This window comes from Podarcis filfolensis (genome assembly GCF_964270895.1).
Source record: "Podarcis filfolensis genome assembly, chromosome: 8".
In the NCBI taxonomy this organism is placed as follows: Eukaryota; Metazoa; Chordata; class Lepidosauria; order Squamata; family Lacertidae; genus Podarcis; species Podarcis filfolensis.
In genome coordinates, this window is record NC_139611.1 from 22,389,138 (window position 1) to 22,407,725 (window position 18,588).

An 18,588-nucleotide genomic window follows, 5' to 3' on the forward strand; every position below is an offset into this window, starting at 1 on the left:
ACACTGTGTGTGTGTGTGTGTGTGTGTGTGTGTGTGAGAGAGAGAGAGAGAGAGAGAGAGAGAGAGAGAGAAGAAATGGCCCCAAATTTCTTTTACACAGCCTTCTAAGACATGGTGTGTGTGTTTGTGTGTGTGTGTGTGTGTGTGTGTGTGTGTGTGTGTGGAATTGTAAGGTTGGAACGAACAGGGGTGGGTGGTTGATCTGGGAAGGGGAAAAAAATCTGTCCCACATTGTTAGGTTAAAATGCATCCCTTCCCTCTTGTAAAAGAGTTCTGCTTTTGACATCCACCTCACGGCTCAACCCTCTGTCCAGCATTTATCCTCCCAGCTCCCCTTTTATTCTGCGCTGCCTCTGGCTGCTGGGGTCCGTTTTGATATCTCCGCTAACTCCCCTTCTCTCACCTAGTGCCAGGGGGTATGTTTGTGCAGGGCCCTCTAGGAGATATAAGTTGCTATCGATTATTTTTAATATTTAGCATGTTTGTGAACATGCCTTAGCCCCCTCTCCAGCCCACCCTATTAATCTACTATGTTAATAGCGCCAAGACTCCTGCTCTGGACCCCGGGGAACCGCAAGTGAGGAGAATGACAATGAGGCAATGACAACAGAAGCGATGCCTGCGCTTGGCAGGGATGCGAATTCCCAATGCAGGCTCTCTTTGGGGAGAGTTTCAAATTCTTTATTCTTCTCTCTTTTTTCCTGGAGTTTTGAGGGCCAGGATTCAAAGGAATACTTTACACTATCTGCCATTTTGCTTTCTTTCTTCTTCCTTTCTTTGGAAGGCCAAAGGGGAGACAAATCTAATTTGCTCAGCATCTTTCATCTAATATTTCGAAAGCCTTCACATTCCATCCCTTTGGGAATATTTTCCAAATTTTAGCTAGGTTGCATCTTTTCTCCCCCCCCCCCACTTTCCCGGCTCCATCCTCCCCCCCGCCCTGTTTCTTTCTCTTTTCTTTCCCGTTTCTATTATTTTCGTACATTTCCACCTGAAAGAACTTCTCGCTGAACTGGAAACTTTGTCCATGCTTTTATCAAAGCTGACATGGCAGCGTTTCCAAAGAAAATAGCACGATTTCTCTGTGTCTTTTCTTCCTCTTCGTCTTCATATGTGTATGCTCACCCACCCCCAGTGCGTTTTCTGAAACTTTTTTGTGCTTCCTCCAAATTGCTAATGAACGTTTCTATGAGAAAGCTCCAGAATTTATTACATAGCATCCATTTTCATTATGGTGTAAGGGTTGAATGAGGGTGAGTTCCCACTTCAAACATCTCTCTCTGCTTATCTGTCTTCAGACACTGTTCAGAAGTCAGTCTTTTTGACAGTCCACTAGTGGCCCTTTGCTAGCCAGGCTATGTGTATTGTATGTTTGTGTATTGTTTGTGGGATGGTGTAATCGCACAATTTTTTAGTGTCTCATATCTCTAATCTTAAGTTCTCTACATTTCCACATCAGTTTGTTGTTGTTGTTGTTTTGTTGTTGTTTTTATTATGAAAATTCATCAGCATTTTAGTGCGAATCCCTCCTGATAGCTACATTTTCGCAAAGCAATCTCCCCTAACATAAGGCATTTTTGGTATGTTACTTTCAAGAATACATGCCTTCTTATGCAAGCTATACCCTGATGTATGCATTTTTTTGTACACATCATTTGGTTGGACAATTGCATAGCACAATTCAGAAAAGTGCGAATTTTGAAGGATCATTGTGTTTTAGTTCAAGTATTGTGTTGGAAAGCATGAATTAGGTAGGTTCATCTTTAAACGAGAAGCGAATCAACTTTGTTCACCATTGTGGGCATCTATATCTGCCAATATATCCTGGCAGATATCCCTGTAGCAATATTAACAAATACAGTAACATAGTTTTATATTTTCCTTCCTCAAAAAGAAGCAGGAGAAGGCATTCAGTCTTTAAAAGAAGGTGATATTCGGGGGGGGGGATTTCCCCTACATTTATTTCAGACCTGCAATCTAGACCTGAGCTGCAATTTCCCAGGAAAAGAATTTTCTGGGGAACATCTCTAGACTTTCTCTGAACTAGCAACATTTTTTTCTTTCCATATGATCTGAGCTGAAATTTCTCAGAAGGGAGTTTTCTGACAGTTTTGTTTTGACACATATAATCCATGACGCTGCTTGAATTTATATAGGTATTATAATTCAATTTTCATTTTTGAAAAATCTGGTGAGGAGAAATTATAATATGCACTGCATCCGACTGTTCAACCTCCTTGCATGCAGTATTTGAACAGAAGAAGAGCCATGGTGCTGGATCAGGCCAAAGGCACATCAAGGTCAGCATTCTCACAGTAGCCACCCAGATGCCTCTGCTGAGAACAGGGATGGATTAATCTGCCAATTTTGGTTTCTCATTTCCCCAAACATTTATTTTTTATTTAAGCAGTATTTTTATATACTGCTTAACACCCAAATTTTCTAACCAGTGTTATATTCAAATCTATACATTTCCACATCAAATTGCAATATTTTCTAAAAAAGAAATCCTCCTAAAAATTCACCGGCATTTTAGTACACAATACACAAATTTGCTTTTGAAAAATGCAATGCATTTTTTCGACATGTTGTTTTCAGTAATATATGCATTTACATGCACACTAGGATATTTATCACACACACACCCCTTGAAGTCCAGATTTCGATGGATAGCTGTGTTTTTGGTTTACACCGTTATTTCAGGAAGCACAAATTAAGTAGGTTTGCCTTTAAATGTGACAGGAAATGAAGTTTTCCCCCATCCCTGGTTAGGAAGCCCATGAGTAGGACTTGAGTGCAACAGCAGCTGATCTTCAGAGGCATCTTGAACATTACGGTGTCCAGGCGGGAAACTGGACTGTAATAATTGTGCCAAAGACGATGGATTGCCCACTGCTTAGGACACTTCTCATGTAACTCCATGCACGTGGTGATCTAGAAGAAAGTTCTCCTGAGTCTGAATGCATTTACTCCCATGTAAGTATGCAGAGAACGGTGGCCTTGCAGTGCAGTCCTCTGCATGTCTGCTTGGAAGTCAGTCCCATTGAGCACTTCCAGGTTTACTTCCAGGAAAGTAGTAGTAGTAGTAGTAGTAGTAGTAATAATAATAATAATAATAATAATAATAATAATAATAATAATAATAATTTTATTATTATTATTATTATTATTATTATTATTATTATTATTATTTGTACCCCGCCCACTCTGGGCGGCTTCCAACAAAGATTAAAAATACATTAAAATGTCACACCTTAAAAACTTCCCTGCGGTCCAAGAATAAAAATGCAAATTGATCTTTTAATAATCTCAGAGCCCTCAAAAAAATTGCTCTGTACTCAAAGCATCCACATTGGCTATATTTTAAAAAGCAACCAATCCATCTATCCAACAGAAGTCATGCATCCTAATTTATGTTGTTGTTGTTGCTGCTGCTGCTGCTGCTGCTGTTTACTAATCAATTTGCAGTGCTCCTTAATTTCCCACAGCAATAGTCACACACACACTTTCCCTTCTTCTTGAGTTGTAAAGCAAATAGCTTGTAATTCCCTTCAGCTGAAATCCCAGTGGACTTCACCTGGAGGACTCCACCTGTCCATGTTTACTCAGAATCAAAGCAAAAAATATATATAACAGAATGCTGTGTTGTGCCAATCCTAACCATGCTTCCACCGAACTAAATTCCACTGCATTCAGTGGGACTCACATGCATGCCTGTGTGCGTACGGTTGCAGCATATTTGTCCTGTTAATACTTTTGCCAAACTGCATTCAGATCCAAGGTTTTATCGGAGCCTGTTATCATCATTAAACGATCTAAATTAAGGGCACTTCTAGACAACCTATTTATTGAGCATTCATCCTGATCTGTTTGCAGGGCGATTAGACGACATTGGCTCTTTGATTAACATTAATTCTGTTTGTTTTCCACACTCTCCCACCACTTTTCTTATTACAAAAAAAAAGCCTCATCTCTTGGGGGAGTGGGTTTGCTGCACGGCACTATAATTGCACAAACTGAATTTGGCGGTAAGTGATTGAATCCTATCTGAAAATAGCAACAGTCTAGAGTCACCCTAAATGTCCTCTGTGTTATTTTCCAGAATCAGGTGGGTGGGGAAAGAGAGTTAAGCTGAATTTCCAATCCTATCGGGTTTTGACACATCTTGCATGTCTACGACCTGAATATCGAGAGAAGGTTAAGCAAGTGAAAAGGTAATGCTTAGCTCTGGACAGCAGCCTCTGGTTAATGATTCTAATAAGACTTCTGTGCGGAAATATATTTTATGCCTGGCTGAACTCAACTTTCACAAGAAATATAATACTGGCATTTAGAAGAGAAGTATTTGGACACTTTCCCTGCTGCTTTTACTAGGGGAAAATGTGCATTTAAAAACACTTTGAAATATTGTTACAGGCTTTAGTCTCCATTCCACCAGCAGAAATCCTTTTAATAAAAGAAAATACCTTAATTTAATCTTTAGAAAGCGAAGGCACGTGAAGCCTCCCCTCCCCTTGCTTCTCTAAGTCCCCCCCCCGTCTCATTTAAATCCATACGACCCACTTTTACGTAACGTTGTGGAGAAATTTTATACTATAAATGGATTTCAGAGTAAAAAAACTTTTCTTCTGCAGATTTTATTTTCCTTGCGGTCTTGTGTGTTCAAAACCCTTTCTCGAGATAATTTTATTCTAAGCCAGGGGATGGTGGAATCTGAACAAAGTTTATGAGTTTGTATTTTATTTTTATTTTATTTTAAAAAAATGTTTTTCAATTAAGTTTCTGATGCCATTCTGGTTTGAATTCACTTTCAATTCACTTGCCTTCCTTTGGATTTTATCTTCCTTCCACTATGGATTTCAATGGAGACCCTTCCTGCTTACTTCGGCGTGTAGCTCTGTCTGTTTCCATCCAATTGACATGAAATTGGTAGGCATTCTGTTACTTCAGCAGTGCATCAAACCAGCCAGATTCCCACATGCACTCCAGCTCTCGCCATTGACCAACTCTCCACCACTGCTTTTGTTTTGCAGTTACACTCGGGTGCCTCTTGAGAGCAGTGGAAGTGAGACTGTTCAATCAAATGGGGCACTCGCCCCACCAGCCTTAGTCTGCCCTGAGCCAGACCCCACCAGCCTGCCTTCCTGTTTATCATTAGGGTCCTAGAGCTGGCCTGGGCTGGCAGCTTTCTCCTCTTTAGCCTCAGTGTTGCCCTTGTGGATCACAGCATGGAGGAGAATGGGGACAAAACTACAAGGAGTGGGCTCTGTCTGTCATTGGCTCTGGTGCCACCTACTGTTGGCCTCCCTGCCTTCCTATCAGTCCCAATGAGCACCACCCACAATTCCACATTGGTTTCTAATAGTCATCTGGTTGGTCAATGTAAAAACAGGATGTTGGTCTAGGTGGCAATTGATCTCATCCAGCAGGGTTCTTCTTCATCATACAGAGCAGGACTGGGGAACTTGCAACCCCCTGGGTGCTTTTTGATTCCCATCTCCCATAACCACTACTGCCAGCATGGCCAATGGTCAAAGACTATGTGAGTTGCCGTGGAGCAACATCTGGAGGACCACAGGTCCTCCACCCCTTATACAGGGGATGAAATTAACAATGGCTATAAGCCAGGCTTCCTCAACCTCGGTCCTCCAGATGTTTTGAGACTACAACTCCCATCATCCTTGACCACTGGTCCTGCTAGCTAGGGATCATGGGAGTTGTAGGCCAAAAACATCTGGAGGGCCGAGGTTGAGGAAGCCTGGCTATAAGCTATGATGTCTATGTTCTCCCTCCACTGATTAGGCAACATGCCTCTGAATACTTGTTCCTGGGAGGATACTAGTGCACTCGGGTCCTGCTTCTGGGCTTACCAATGGTGTCTGGTTCACCATTGTGAAAACAGGATGCTGGACTAGCTGGACCTTTGACTTGATCCAAATGTCCCCAGATTTGTCATTGGATTGGCCCTTTGTTTCGTTTCGTTTCGTTTCGTTTCGTTTCGTTTCATTTCTTTTCTTTTCTTTTCTTTTCTTTTCTTTTCTCTTCTCTTCTCTTCTCTTCTGCTAATGAATGCTGCTAGCATTTTTGTTCTTCTTCAGGTCCAAGTCCCTTTTCTTGGGATATTTGAAGTTTAATGCTAAGTGATCACACAATGCACACGGGGAAAGTCTGTGGCTCAGTGGTCAAGTGTGTGTGTGTGTATCACATTTTCACAATAATCTTCAAATCAAATACATTGTTTCATAACTTGACTTCCCACCCTAACCTCCACAGTGTTCTTATTCAAACATTTTCTACTGCATTCTATTGCAAAAAAATAATTACAATAATTTTATCCTTTTTCTTCCACTGCTTTTATCTCGAATCCTGCCCACAATTTCATTTGGCTGTAATTAACAACAACAACAACAACAACAACAACAACAACACATAAAGCCTCCATTCTTCCATAAAATGTATCCATTGTTCTGATCTCATAACTTCGCTGTCAGTTTTGCCATTACTGCATAGTCCATTGCTTTCAGAAGCCACTCTTTTTTCGTTGGCACCTTCTCTTCCTTCCATGTCTGTGCATTTTATGTTCTACTTGCTGTTGTCACATACAACCAAGCATCCTCATTTAACCCCCAGAACAACCCTGTGAGGTAGGTGAGGCTCAGCGGCTGAGACTGGCCCAAGGTCACCCCATGGCATTCAAAAGCAAGATACTCAAAGCTGTAAAAAAATAATCAAATAAATGATTCAGAGTCTGTGGAATCACGCAGTTGTGTTTAATTCTGGCGTAATGAACATGGATTGCAGAATAAAGAATTTCTCATTGCAGAATTTTGGTTTCCTTTGTTCAGATTTTCTTACTTAAGCAGCGTGCTCACAGCACTGTCTACAGCTGCATGTAGTTTCTTCTAGAGAGAAGGGGAAAGCTGGCTCAGTTTGGATGTTAATGCGATGCGACCTAATTCTCACTTTCCGAAGCTGTTCTTGAACTGAAACACAGCTATCCCTGGAAAGTCACGATTCTCTGGGCTTCGCAGAGCAGTTTTCTGATCAAGCGATGTGTTCAAGAAGAAAATGCATGTGTATTAGTGGAAAGGGTGTGTAAACATGCCAACGTACATTCACAAAAAGGCATACAAAAATGAATTATAGTAAGGAGAATTGCTTGTGGGGGGGGGAGTGTGCGTATTATGGAAAATACGAGCTAAAATGCTGGCAAATTTTCACAAGGACTTTGAACAACAATTAGATGCAGGAATGTGGAGAGCTGAACTTAATATTGGAAAAATGAGAAAGTGAAAAATAAGCCACACTGAAATTGACAGATTTGAGCAAGTCTCTGCTCTTCCCTTAAGCCTATTCCCCAAATATGTTCTCTTTATGGTTCTGTGCGGCACTGAACCAGGTTTCCCTCCCCGCCTGGAAGCATTTTGGAGTGATTGCTTAGACAGAAGCAGCGGCCTGCTGCAACCCTCTGCCCCACTTGGAAACCAAGAACAGGACACAATTCACTATTTCCCCCACTGTTTTGCAAAAGGTGTGAAATGTTCCGTGCTTTTTTCTTTCTTTTTTTCTGGTGTGCTCAGCCCTCATCCAAAATGATTTGTGTCCAAGCGAGGGAGAAGTCTATGACCCCTGACTTTGGGTTTGTTCCATTAAGTTACAAAGGAAAGAATTTACATCCCTGAAAGCCGTAAAAAATATCCAGTGCTTCTCCTAGATCAGCGGTCCACCTGAATATTGCTAAGGGTCTTGCTGGACCACTTACTGACTTTTGTAACAATTGTAATTTGCTTTGCTAAACACTGTCGTTTTTCTTTCTGCTGTGGTTTTCCTTTCTCTGCACTGACCTCTGTTACAGGATAAATGCCACGTTCAGAATTGTAAGGGTTAGACATAAAAGAAGAAGAAGCTTTTTGAGATTTCTCAATCATGTGCAACTTCTCAGCTGCCTTCAGAAGCAGCATTATTCTTAATATTTGCATGGATAGAGAGATAGATTAGATAGATGAGAGAGAGAGAGAGATACCATATTTTTCGCTCTATAAGACGCACCAGACCATAAGATGCACCTAGTTTTTGGAGGAGGAAAACAAGAAAAAATATTCTGAATCTCAGATGCCAGAGCAGCAAGAGGGATTGCTGCGCTGCGAAAGCAGTGATTCCTCTTGCTGTTCTGGCTTCTGGGATAGCTGAGCAGCCTGCATTCACTTCATAAGATGCACACACATTTCCCCTTACTTTTTAGGAGGGAAAAAGTGAGTCTTATAGAGCAAAAAATACAGTAGATAATAGATAGATAGATATAGATAGATAGATAGATAGATAGATAGATGATAGATTACATAGATGATAGATAGATAGATAGATAGATAGATAGATGATAGATAGATAGATAGATGATAGATAGATATCAGTGTCATAACTGTCAACATTTCCCTTTTCTTGTGAGGAATTTTAAGGGAATTTCCCTTTAAAAAAGGGAAACGTTGACAGCTATGATCAATGTTGATGTTGATGTTGATGTTGTTATCATAAATGTTGCTAGCAGCTGTCCATTTGGGCTGTAATCTTTCAGTTCAAATATATGGAGTGGGGAGCATGATGGGTAAAAGATGGCAACCCTTCAGCAATGTTGAGTTGAATTGCCTTTGGGGTGCGTGCAGATGAGTGAAACTCACTGCTACGCCTCCCAGTCTTACCTGCCTCTATCATGTACTGTTTCTTTTCAGTTGTTTACTTCCTTGGTCCAAAATGTCACACTTTGCCTTTCATAAACAAGAACCAGCAATCCTTCTCTCCGCCTTTACAGGCTGTTTGTACTCCCCACACCTTCTCTCTATCTCCCCACCTCCCTCCGTACGATTCCTAAGCCAACAACCTCCCCCACCCCCAGGGAATCCTCTTCCTGCCTGTCAGGGTTGTGCAGCCCAGAGAGTTGGTTGTGACTTTATGCCCAAGTAAAAATGACCCGTTTTCCTTTTCCTTTTTTCCCCCTGCCCCCCTTTCTTTTCCTCTTTTTCTTTCTTTCTTTCTTGTGAACATCCAGTTCTCCAGCTGTCTGCCAAATCTGAGCCTTGGAGGGCTGCCATGTGTCAGGCAAAACGCATAATGTGACGGAATTTCACAAAACTGCTACAGGCCAGATCCTAAGCTGTCGGTGGCATGACCCCAAAATGCAATCATCCACAGTCATCATACTTAGCCCTTAGTGCAAAGCATCATCATTATTTAATTTATATGCCACTTAACATGCCGAAAACGGCTTCTCGGTGTTTTATGAGTATAAAAATCAATGATTAAATATCCACACGTAATTAAAATACATTGTGCCAAAGCATGGCATCGGGCTCCTACAGACTGCTGCTGCTGCATTCTGCAACATGTCACTGTTGCAAGCAATAGGGCATTTGTGGTGGATTTATACTGGACCGTCCACATATCAGTCCACTCTACGAGTTGTTCTGTGATGCTTCTCCAGTGTCCCTGCATTAATGCCATCTGGAGCAGCACTCTTGCACCATAAGTGGGATAAAAAGCAAACAAACACCAGAACGTTTGCAGGATGAAAAGTTGCAGAATTTCAACAGGAAGTTATAGGACATGCACTGATAGGAAACAAAGCGGTATGTCCACCGCAAGACTTTTCTTGACACCATTAGTATTGAAAGTGGAATTGCACCAAACCATTGTGAGCAAAACACATTGTGGATACAAAATGAAAATGATGTTTGGAGGGCCCTTCATTTAAGTGACCCACTCCTGAGTGGGGACCTTCCTGAGAATAAGAGTCCAGTTTCCGCTACTCATTGTGGAGTCCAGTTTCCGCTACTCATAGTGGCCAATGACTACCACTCACTTCTCATTGTTACCGATACTGACTCTCTCTCTTGGCCGAATTTGCAATGCTATCCAGAGGTCGAGAGCAAAGGAAAGATGGAGGGCAGGCCTTCCATTAAGCAGGGTGAAATGATGGATGCTGGCATGAAGTGAGGGCAATGGTTCCCCTCTGCTGGAGGACAAATCTGTCAGTACCAAGCAGCCATCTAGTTGCACCTCTCAGATACCTTGGTGGTTTAAGAGCATCTGAAAATCCCTGTTGGATCAGGCCAGCATCCTGTCCTCACAGTGACCAACTATATGCCTTTGGGAAGCCCATGAGCAGGACCTGAGTGGAACAGCAACTCTCCCTACCTGCAATTCCAAGCAACCGGGATACTGCCTCCAACAGCAGAGGTAGACTGTAGGCATCATTATAACCATTGATAGCCTTATTCTCAGTGACTTTGCCTAATTTTCTTTTGAAGCCATCCAAGTTGGTGACCATCGCTCCATTCGGTTGGAGGGAAATCCATATGTGAAGAAGTGCTTCCTTTTGTCTGCTCTTTGTCTTTTGCTATTCAGGTTTGTTGTATAGCCCCATTGGGTCCTAGTATTCTCCCTATCCAATCTCTCTACACCATGCATCATTTTACACACCTCAACGAGAAGAGGCTTCAGGTGTGATGGAGGATGCCATCCTGTCACCAATGTTTGGACCAGACTAGTCCTGCACATGCTATAGGAGTAGTGGTGCCCTCTCCTCAGGCCGCAAAGTGTCTTGGGCTCACCTTGGAGGCAACAGAGAGGAGAAGGAAGAGCAGGACCAAAAGGCTTTGGAGGCTGGCAGTGGAGAAAGCCCATAGCTCAGTGGTAGATAACCTGATTTGCATGCAGAAGGTCCCAAATTCAAGGTAGGGCTGGGACTATTCATGGCGTAAAACCCAGGAGCATCTAGACAGTAGTGAGCTAGATAGACCAGTGGTCTGACTTGGTATAAGGTAAAAGGTAAAGGGACCCCTGACCATTAGGTCCAGTCGTGGACAACTCTGGGGTTGCGGCGCTCATCTCACTTTATTGGCCGAAGGAGCTGGCGTACAGCTTCCGAGTCATGTGGCCAGCATGATTAAGCAGCTTCTGGCGAACCAGAGCAGTGCACGGAAATGCCATTTACCTTCCAGCTGGAGCTGTACCTATTTATCTACTTGTACTTTGACATGCTTTTGAACTGCTAGGTTGGCAGGAGCAGGGACCGAGCAACGGGAGCTCACCCCGTCATGGGGATTCGAACCGCCGACCTTCTGATTGGCAAGTCCTAAGCTCTGTGGTTTAACCCACAGCGCCACCCGCGTCCCTTGGTATAAGGTAGATACCTCTTTTTCCCTGGCAGGGTGTGGATGTCAGCAGACGGCCAATGATGCCAACCCCTGATTCAAACTCTGAAAGTAGATTACACTTGGGACAGGAGTTGACACCACGTGAAATGTTAAGGTCAGAGAAGCAGGTGGAGCTGTTGGCTTTTGTCATCGCTGTAGAGGTTTGGTTTTGAGAAGTGATATTTCTCAGGCAGGTTGCCGCACAACCCTCTAGGCACCCTTAAGTACAGAGGAAACAGCGACAAAAAGAACCCTCGATACTGCTCAGGAGCCGGGCAGCTTGTCATGTCAAGTTCCCCTTCGATGGTCTCACTCTGCTCTTAAACTCAGCCTTCCCTCCTCAGCCTGGTTGGAATCCCTGTTTCATAAGTGCAAAGGGGGCTAATCATAGAGTGGAAAATAATTTGACTTGCTAATACCCAGAGGAGAAACATTTACTGCAACCACAAGTATTTTCGGGATTATGGTGTATAATGCTTCTGAAAGGCTTGTTTCTGGGGGCATGTTTGCGTAAGCAAGATTGCCCTCTCTCTCCCCCCTCCCTCTCGCTCTCTTTCTCTTTTTCTCTCTCGCTGAAGGAAATGTTCATAAGCGATAGATGCATTCGCCCCGGAATGCACGCAACAAAAAAATCCTCCTTCCTATCCCTTTAGTGATCCAAAGCAATGATTTTCAGAATAAGCGTTTATGAGGCCTCAAAAGAAAAGGAGGGGAATATTTCACAGAGGCCAGAGGCCCCGTTTTGAGAATATAAAAGGGATGAAAGATTCATTCCTTAAAAGTCGAGCCCTGCTGTTATAACTGCTCTGCTCCTATTCGGCAGCACAAAAAATGCCTTTCCACGCTGAAGTGAAAACTGCAATTTCGGTCGGGTGCTATTTCCCTCCCTCCCCTTCCCCGATTACATCAGAGGTCAGCCATTAATATTCTCGCTAGGAGTCCCGCACATTGCTCCAGAGTCCACAATGAGGCAGTTGTTGGATTGTTATTCTGGGGAGGGGGGTGCGGGGAGCGAGGAGGGAAATATGGCACAAAGAAAGCAGGGAGCCTGCAGCTGATGGCTGGGCTGGGGAAAGGTAAATTTGTTCTCCCCCCCACCCTCCCCCCCCAAAAAAAAGTGAGAAAGGGGAGGGAAACAACCCAGCCGATTGCCACATATGAAAGGGTTTTATTTATTTATTTAAAAGCTTAACATATACTGTTGGTCCGGGTCTTGTAGCCCTACCTGTACCTTTCTACATTGCCAGACTCATAGAGCAACATGCTATCTCAGAGCCATAGCTCAGTGGTAGAGCATCCGCTTTTTGCATACGAGGTTCAATCCCTGGTAACATCTCTGCCTAGGACAGCTCTCAGAATGGTTTGAAAGCCAATCCGTCTTCCCAGGGAATTCTAGGAGTTGTAGTCCTGTGAAGGAGAACAGGAGTCTCCTGATGTCTCTCAGCACCCTTAACAAGCTACAGTTCCCAGGGTTCTTCTACCACCATTCAAAGTGGCACCAGAGTGCTTTAAAGGTATTGTGCGGTTTGGAGCCACTGCCTTGAGTAACAGAAATGGCCTGTCTGTGTCAACAGGGGTAGAGGTAGGCGATGGAGTTCTAGCACTTTGTATCCAATGTTAGTCCTATAACAGACACAGGTCCATTAATTTCAGTGGGTTTGCTCTGTGTACAACTTAGTTGCAGACAACCCAGCATCTTCGAGAATCCGACAGAATGCAGAAATCTAGCTAGAAATCTAGCTAGAGACATTTAGCGGTTTCCACTGTATTGTTATTTTTAACTTTTCTTCAGAAGCTCATCGAACAGGTTGCTCCCCCCCCCCCTTCTATGCATTTTAGCAAAACAAACAAACAAGCAAGCGAAAGAGCAGAAAGGGGATGTAACGGGTGACTGCGGAATTACAGCCTTCCTTTGCAACCCAGTTTTAAGTGTCGCAATTTGCAGCCTGCTAAAATAATCACACTAATTTCCTAATTGCTCTTGGGGCTGGGCGGAGGGAGAACGACTTTGCAAGATTAAGGGTATTTAGCCTGTGTGTGTGTGTGTGTGTGTGTGTGTGTGTGTGTGTGTGTGTTTAAAAGTAACAACAGAGGGCACAGTGCACGGTTCATTCCTGTATGGTGCTGAGCGTCTTCCATCTGTGCTACAGTTCCCTTGCAACTGAGGGTGCCGTGCTCCCTCCTGACCGGACGCATTGTTGGTTCCTTGATGTGGTCACTTACTCTGACTAATTCAGCTAATTGCTCTCCCTTGCAATTTTACGTTTGTTCTGCATATGTCCTATTTGAATGTTTTCTGGGGGTGTTTTCTCTTTCCCTCTGCTCCCAAACAACATAGAACTTCAGTGCATGAGGGAAACAGCTGCGGCTCTTTGCTGCTTTTGTGAGCGGAAGGCACAAATCAGTGGAAGAAGAAATAAAAGACACCCCTACCCACTTGTAGGCTCATAATTACTCTTCTGAATGCTCCTAAATTAAATAAGTGTTTTAGCCACATGACTTTTAAAGGTTTGGGTCTTTTTGTTTTCTCTGCAGAGAATAGATCTGAAATAGTTCCTGAAGGGCTCTGTTTGTAAGCGGATTATGAATCTATTTTTCTGCAGCCATTAAACCGAGAAGCACATTTCCACCACCCTGCCGTAACCCAGGATTCAATCACAGGCAAACCTTCTTCCTGATGTGAAGGGTTTTGTTTTTTTTAATCGAGTAATATGTACACTGCAGTGGAGAGACGAGTTTAACTTCAGTCGTATATCTAGCTAGCTAGCTCCCGGTTTCTTTTTGACAAATTCCTATCCGTCAGCTGATTAACCCAACCTGCTGTATTGAATGAAATTAGATTCATGGTCAAAAAGCCAATTTTCATTGAACTCAGTACCTTTCCATGACAGTTCTGCAGCCCAGGTCCTTTACCAAACCTTTGACTTACCTACTCAGTTTCTACGTTAGCAGTCGAGCTGCCACATTCAGGACTAGTTGCAACTTCTGGGTTAGCTTCAAGGGCAGTCCCACATAGAGCGCATTGCAGCAATGCTTGCAAAAATGCATATACCAAGGTAAAGTGTGCACATAAACACATATGTTGGTGAAGATAACATACCAGAATGCATTATATTAGTGCAAATTGCTTTGTGAAACTGTGTATATTTGGCAAAATTGCTACCTACCTACCTTCCTACCTACCTACCTACCTATCTGTTTTCACACTAAAATTCTGATGAATTTTCACAAGGACTTTTCATTAAAAACACACACACACAGTGATGTGGAGATGTGGAGAAATGAGCTTATAATTAGAACAATAAGTAACTGAGATAAAATAAAATGGAAACGTTCACCTATCCCTACATCTGAGTACAGTTGTGCATATGCTGGTGATGCTGTTGTGTTCAAGGAGAAACTGTTCTCTATGACTTGCCGAGCAGGGCATAAAAGCGAGAGGCATGGTTTCAAGGGCAGGTTGGCTGCTCACCTCCTTTCGAGTAACTCACTGAACCAGATCCAGACATGGATTTTGAATGGCGTCTGTGGCCGAGCCTGAACTGCGGGTGGCATGGTTATACTACAGGAACATGGTAGGACTATAACATTGTTGGAGGAGATGGAGAGGGAGAGAGGGAGGCATATTTTTTTTGAACATCTTTCCTCAATAAAGGAATATGTACTTTTCCCAGTAAGTTTGCAAAGATGAGCTGCTTGTGATTCAGGAATTGCCATTGCTTGCAAAAAATAAACATGGCCTTACATAGTTCATTCAGATGCACACATCTTGGCCTGCAAAGCTGATATATGCATGGCTTTTGCTTTGCTAAAATACTTGGAAATATTAGAGGGAAATAGTAAATGTAGCACACTGTCCCCATGTGTTCCTTGCTCAAATTCATCCCTAGCCTTACCCTTATTCTCAGACCCTTGGTCTACACTGACTGGCAGAGGCTCTCCAGGGGTTCAGGAAGGGGACATTCCCATCCTTACTTGGAGATGATGGGACCTTCCACATGCAAAGCTTGGTCCTTTCCATCTCTTTAAACAATGTCAGTGGTTGATAGAGTCAACAGAATCTTCAACTAGCATTTTTTAAATCATTATTTAGTGAATTTATATACTGCCCTATATCCACAGGTCTCAGGGCAGTTCACAGGATAAAATATAAAAGCACAAAAAACATAACACAAGAGTTGCCATTTTTCAAAAAATAAAAAACCAGGACACCCCCAAAATTTGTTGAGCTTTTTGTGTAGGAAGATCCCCAAGTTGTTGTGCTTTTCTTTTTAACAAAAATGCCAAAAATACACAATTTTTCCATTGACTTGCCTAAGATCCAGGGCAAAGCACCACCTTTTAGAAATCCCCCCTCCCCAATGTCAATTCCGCCTTTGAAATCCTGGTCATGTCCGGGGAAATACAGACGTATGGCGGCTCTAAAATAACAATAACACACAGACCCCCAACACATTGTAAAAGGGCATAAGAAGCAGTATTCTCTGCTGGGCAGCAGCAGTCCTTATGAAGCCTGTCAGGTCTTCCCCTGGTTCCACAGAGGCCTGTTTCTGAGGCTAATCTCGCTGCCTTGGTACCCAGGGAGTGCTTGACTATTCCCTTTGCCCAAGAGAAGAGGATCTCACCGCTTATCCCTTTCTGTTTGTGTGTGTGTTTTCAAGGTGACAACGAGATTGTGAACAACATGTACGAAACTGAGGCAGACCTCCTAGCAGGCGAGAGCGGGGAGGAGGAGACCGAGGACAGCATCATGTCCCCCATCCCCGTGGGGCCGCCATCCCCTTTCCCCGCCGGAGAGGACTTCAACCCCAAGGAAGGCTCTCCGTATGAAGCTCCCGTCTACATCCCTGATGACATTCCAATCCCGCCCGACTTTGAGCTGAGGGAGTCTTCCATTCCAGGGGCAGGGCTGGGCATCTGGACCAAAAAGAAGATTGAAATTGGGGAAAGATTCGGGCCTTACATGACCTTTCCAAGAACGACGTTGAAAGAAGCAAACTTTGGATGGGAGGTAAGAAGGCTTTTGACTAATACGATGGTGATTGGTTTGGCTTTGGAGGAAGGTGCAGCCTTTGTTTTTGGATGACCTCCAGGACCGGGAAGAAGAGTGGCTTTGTTGATTTCATGTCTTCGTGGATATTCTGATTTTTATTGTGCAATGATTATTTATTGTTATGAATGATTCCGTTTCAGTCCCACAAACACACTTTTTGGAAGTTCCACAGCCATTCTTTATAGGGTCCATGGCCTCATAAGATTGAATTCTTGAGAAATGGCTTTTTTTAAGGGCTTTGTGGGGAATTCAAGGTTCAGCACTGATGGGAATGCTGGTTTAAAAGGAGGGTAGTGGTCAGGGGTTGGGCTTGCTGGCATTTGGGGTGGGGAAGCAAATGTCCACTTGCTAGCATCAGACCCTTGAGAACCTCCCCCTTTTATTTGTTTGAGAGCCAGTGTGGTATAGTGGTTAAGAGCAGTAGACTCGTAATCTGGTGAACCGGGTTCGATTCCCTGCTCCTCCACATGCAGATGCTGGGTGACCTTGGGCTAGTCCCACTTCTCTGAAGTCTCTCAGCCCCATTCACCTCACAGAGTGTTTGTTGTGGAGGAGGAAGGGAAAGGAGAATGTTAGCCACTTTGAGACTCCTTCAGGTAGTGATAAAGCAGGATATCAAATCCAAACTCTTCTTCTTCTTCTTTACTGTTTTGCATCTCTATCCCACCATTTCTCCTAGGTTGCTACGTGGTTCTGCCCCTCCCCATCACAACAACCCTGTGAGGTAGGTTAAGCAGAGGGACTGTGGCTGGCCCATGGTCACCCCAGTGAGCTTCATGGCTGAGCAGGGATTTGAACCCTAGTTCCCCAGGTCCTATGCTGACATTCTGAGTACTCTGCACCATGCTAGCAGGAGGGCTGAGAAACTCTTGCAAAGGAAGACAAGTTTTCTCTGTTTTCCAGATGCATAGAATCTGAATATACTTGGAACAGAATGTGTAGGTGTCTTAAGAACAACACTGCATAGAATGCTGTGCACACAGACCTAGTTATATGTTCAGTTTCTGACAGCAAAGCTTTTAAAACCTGCTTTTGTAAACAGTCTTCATATAGTTATTGAACTCGCTGCTAAATATCTCTAGCCGGTATGAGAAGTCCTGTCCCCCTCTCCTCGCAAAATATAAATGTGATGGGCAATTTTCTCTTAACTTCGACAGGAAAACTGGAACTAGAAAAGCAGCTCACTTTCTAGGAACATTTTTGAGAGCTCCTTTTTTTTTGGTCAGGCCATAAATGGAGCTGCTGGTGTTTTTGCTTCCTGTCCTGGGTGAGAGTCAAGGCAAACACGTGATGTAGCTGCTTGACAGGTTGCATTTGCTTCCCACTAAACCTGTCGGAAAGGCGCTGCTAGTTTTAGGAACTTCTTCTCTCAACAGGCAGGGAAGCCGTCCAAAAGCAAAACTGACTGGGACCTGTGTTAACCTCAAAAAACACACAAAAAAACCAAAACTCACACAGCAGGGCTTTCTTAAGCAGAGGACTCTTGTCACCATGCTGAGACCTCTGTATCCTGGCCATTCTGCGTGGATAAATACAGTGGTACCTTGGGTTACATACGCTTCAGGTTACAGACTCCGCTAATCCAGAAATAGTATCTTGGGTTAAGAACTTTGCTTCAGGATGAGAACAGAAATCGTGCTCCAGCGGTGTAGCGGCAGCAGGAGGCCCCATTAGCTAAAGTGGTGCTTCAGGTTAAGAACAGTTTCAGGTTAAGAACAGACCTCCAGAATGAATTAGGTTCTTAACCCGAGGTACCACTGTACATTCTTAGCTAGGTATGCGAATCTATGGGAAGCTACCACTTTCTCACCCCCCAAAAAACCTCTGTTGGGCTGCTTCATAGAAAACACTTTTAAAAGCAAAGGTAGGAAACCTGCCTGGGGACGCAGGTGGAGCTGTGGGTTAAACCACAGAGCCTAGGACTTGCCGATCAGAAGGTCAGCGGTTTGAATCCCTGCGACGGGGTGAGCTCCCATTGCTCGGTCCCAGCTCCTGCCAACCTAGCAGTTCGAAAGCACGTCAAAGTGCAAGTAGATAAATAGGTACTGCTACAGTGGGAAGGCAAACGGTGTTTCCGTGCGCTGCTCTGGTTCGCCAGAAGCAGCTTAGTCATGCTGGCCACATGACCCGGAAGCTGTACGCTGGCTCCCTCGGCCAATAAAGCAAGATGAGCGCCGCAACCCCAGAGTCAGTCATGACTGGACCTAATGGTCAGGGGTCCCTTTACCTTTACTTTAGGAAACCTGCAGCCAACTAGATGTTATTGGACTCTAACCCACATCAGCCCTGGCCAGCATGACTGATGACCAGGGATGATGGGAATTGTAGGGCCACAGCTTCACCACC

The 18,588-nt window shown here is 43.8% G+C and overlaps 1 protein-coding gene across 5 annotated transcripts in view; it reads left to right on the top strand.

The window, feature by feature from the left end:
- Positions 1-18,588, top strand: part of PRDM16 (PR/SET domain 16) — a 455,494-nt gene that overhangs the window by 152,470 nt on the left and 284,436 nt on the right. For all 5 annotated transcript variants that reach the window (XM_083628521.1, XM_083628523.1, XM_083628525.1 and 2 more), the window contains exon 2: positions 15,851-16,200. In XM_083628521.1, the coding sequence (XP_083484647.1) occupies positions 15,851-16,200 (350 nt within the window). The remainder of the gene's footprint in view (positions 1-15,850; positions 16,201-18,588) is intronic.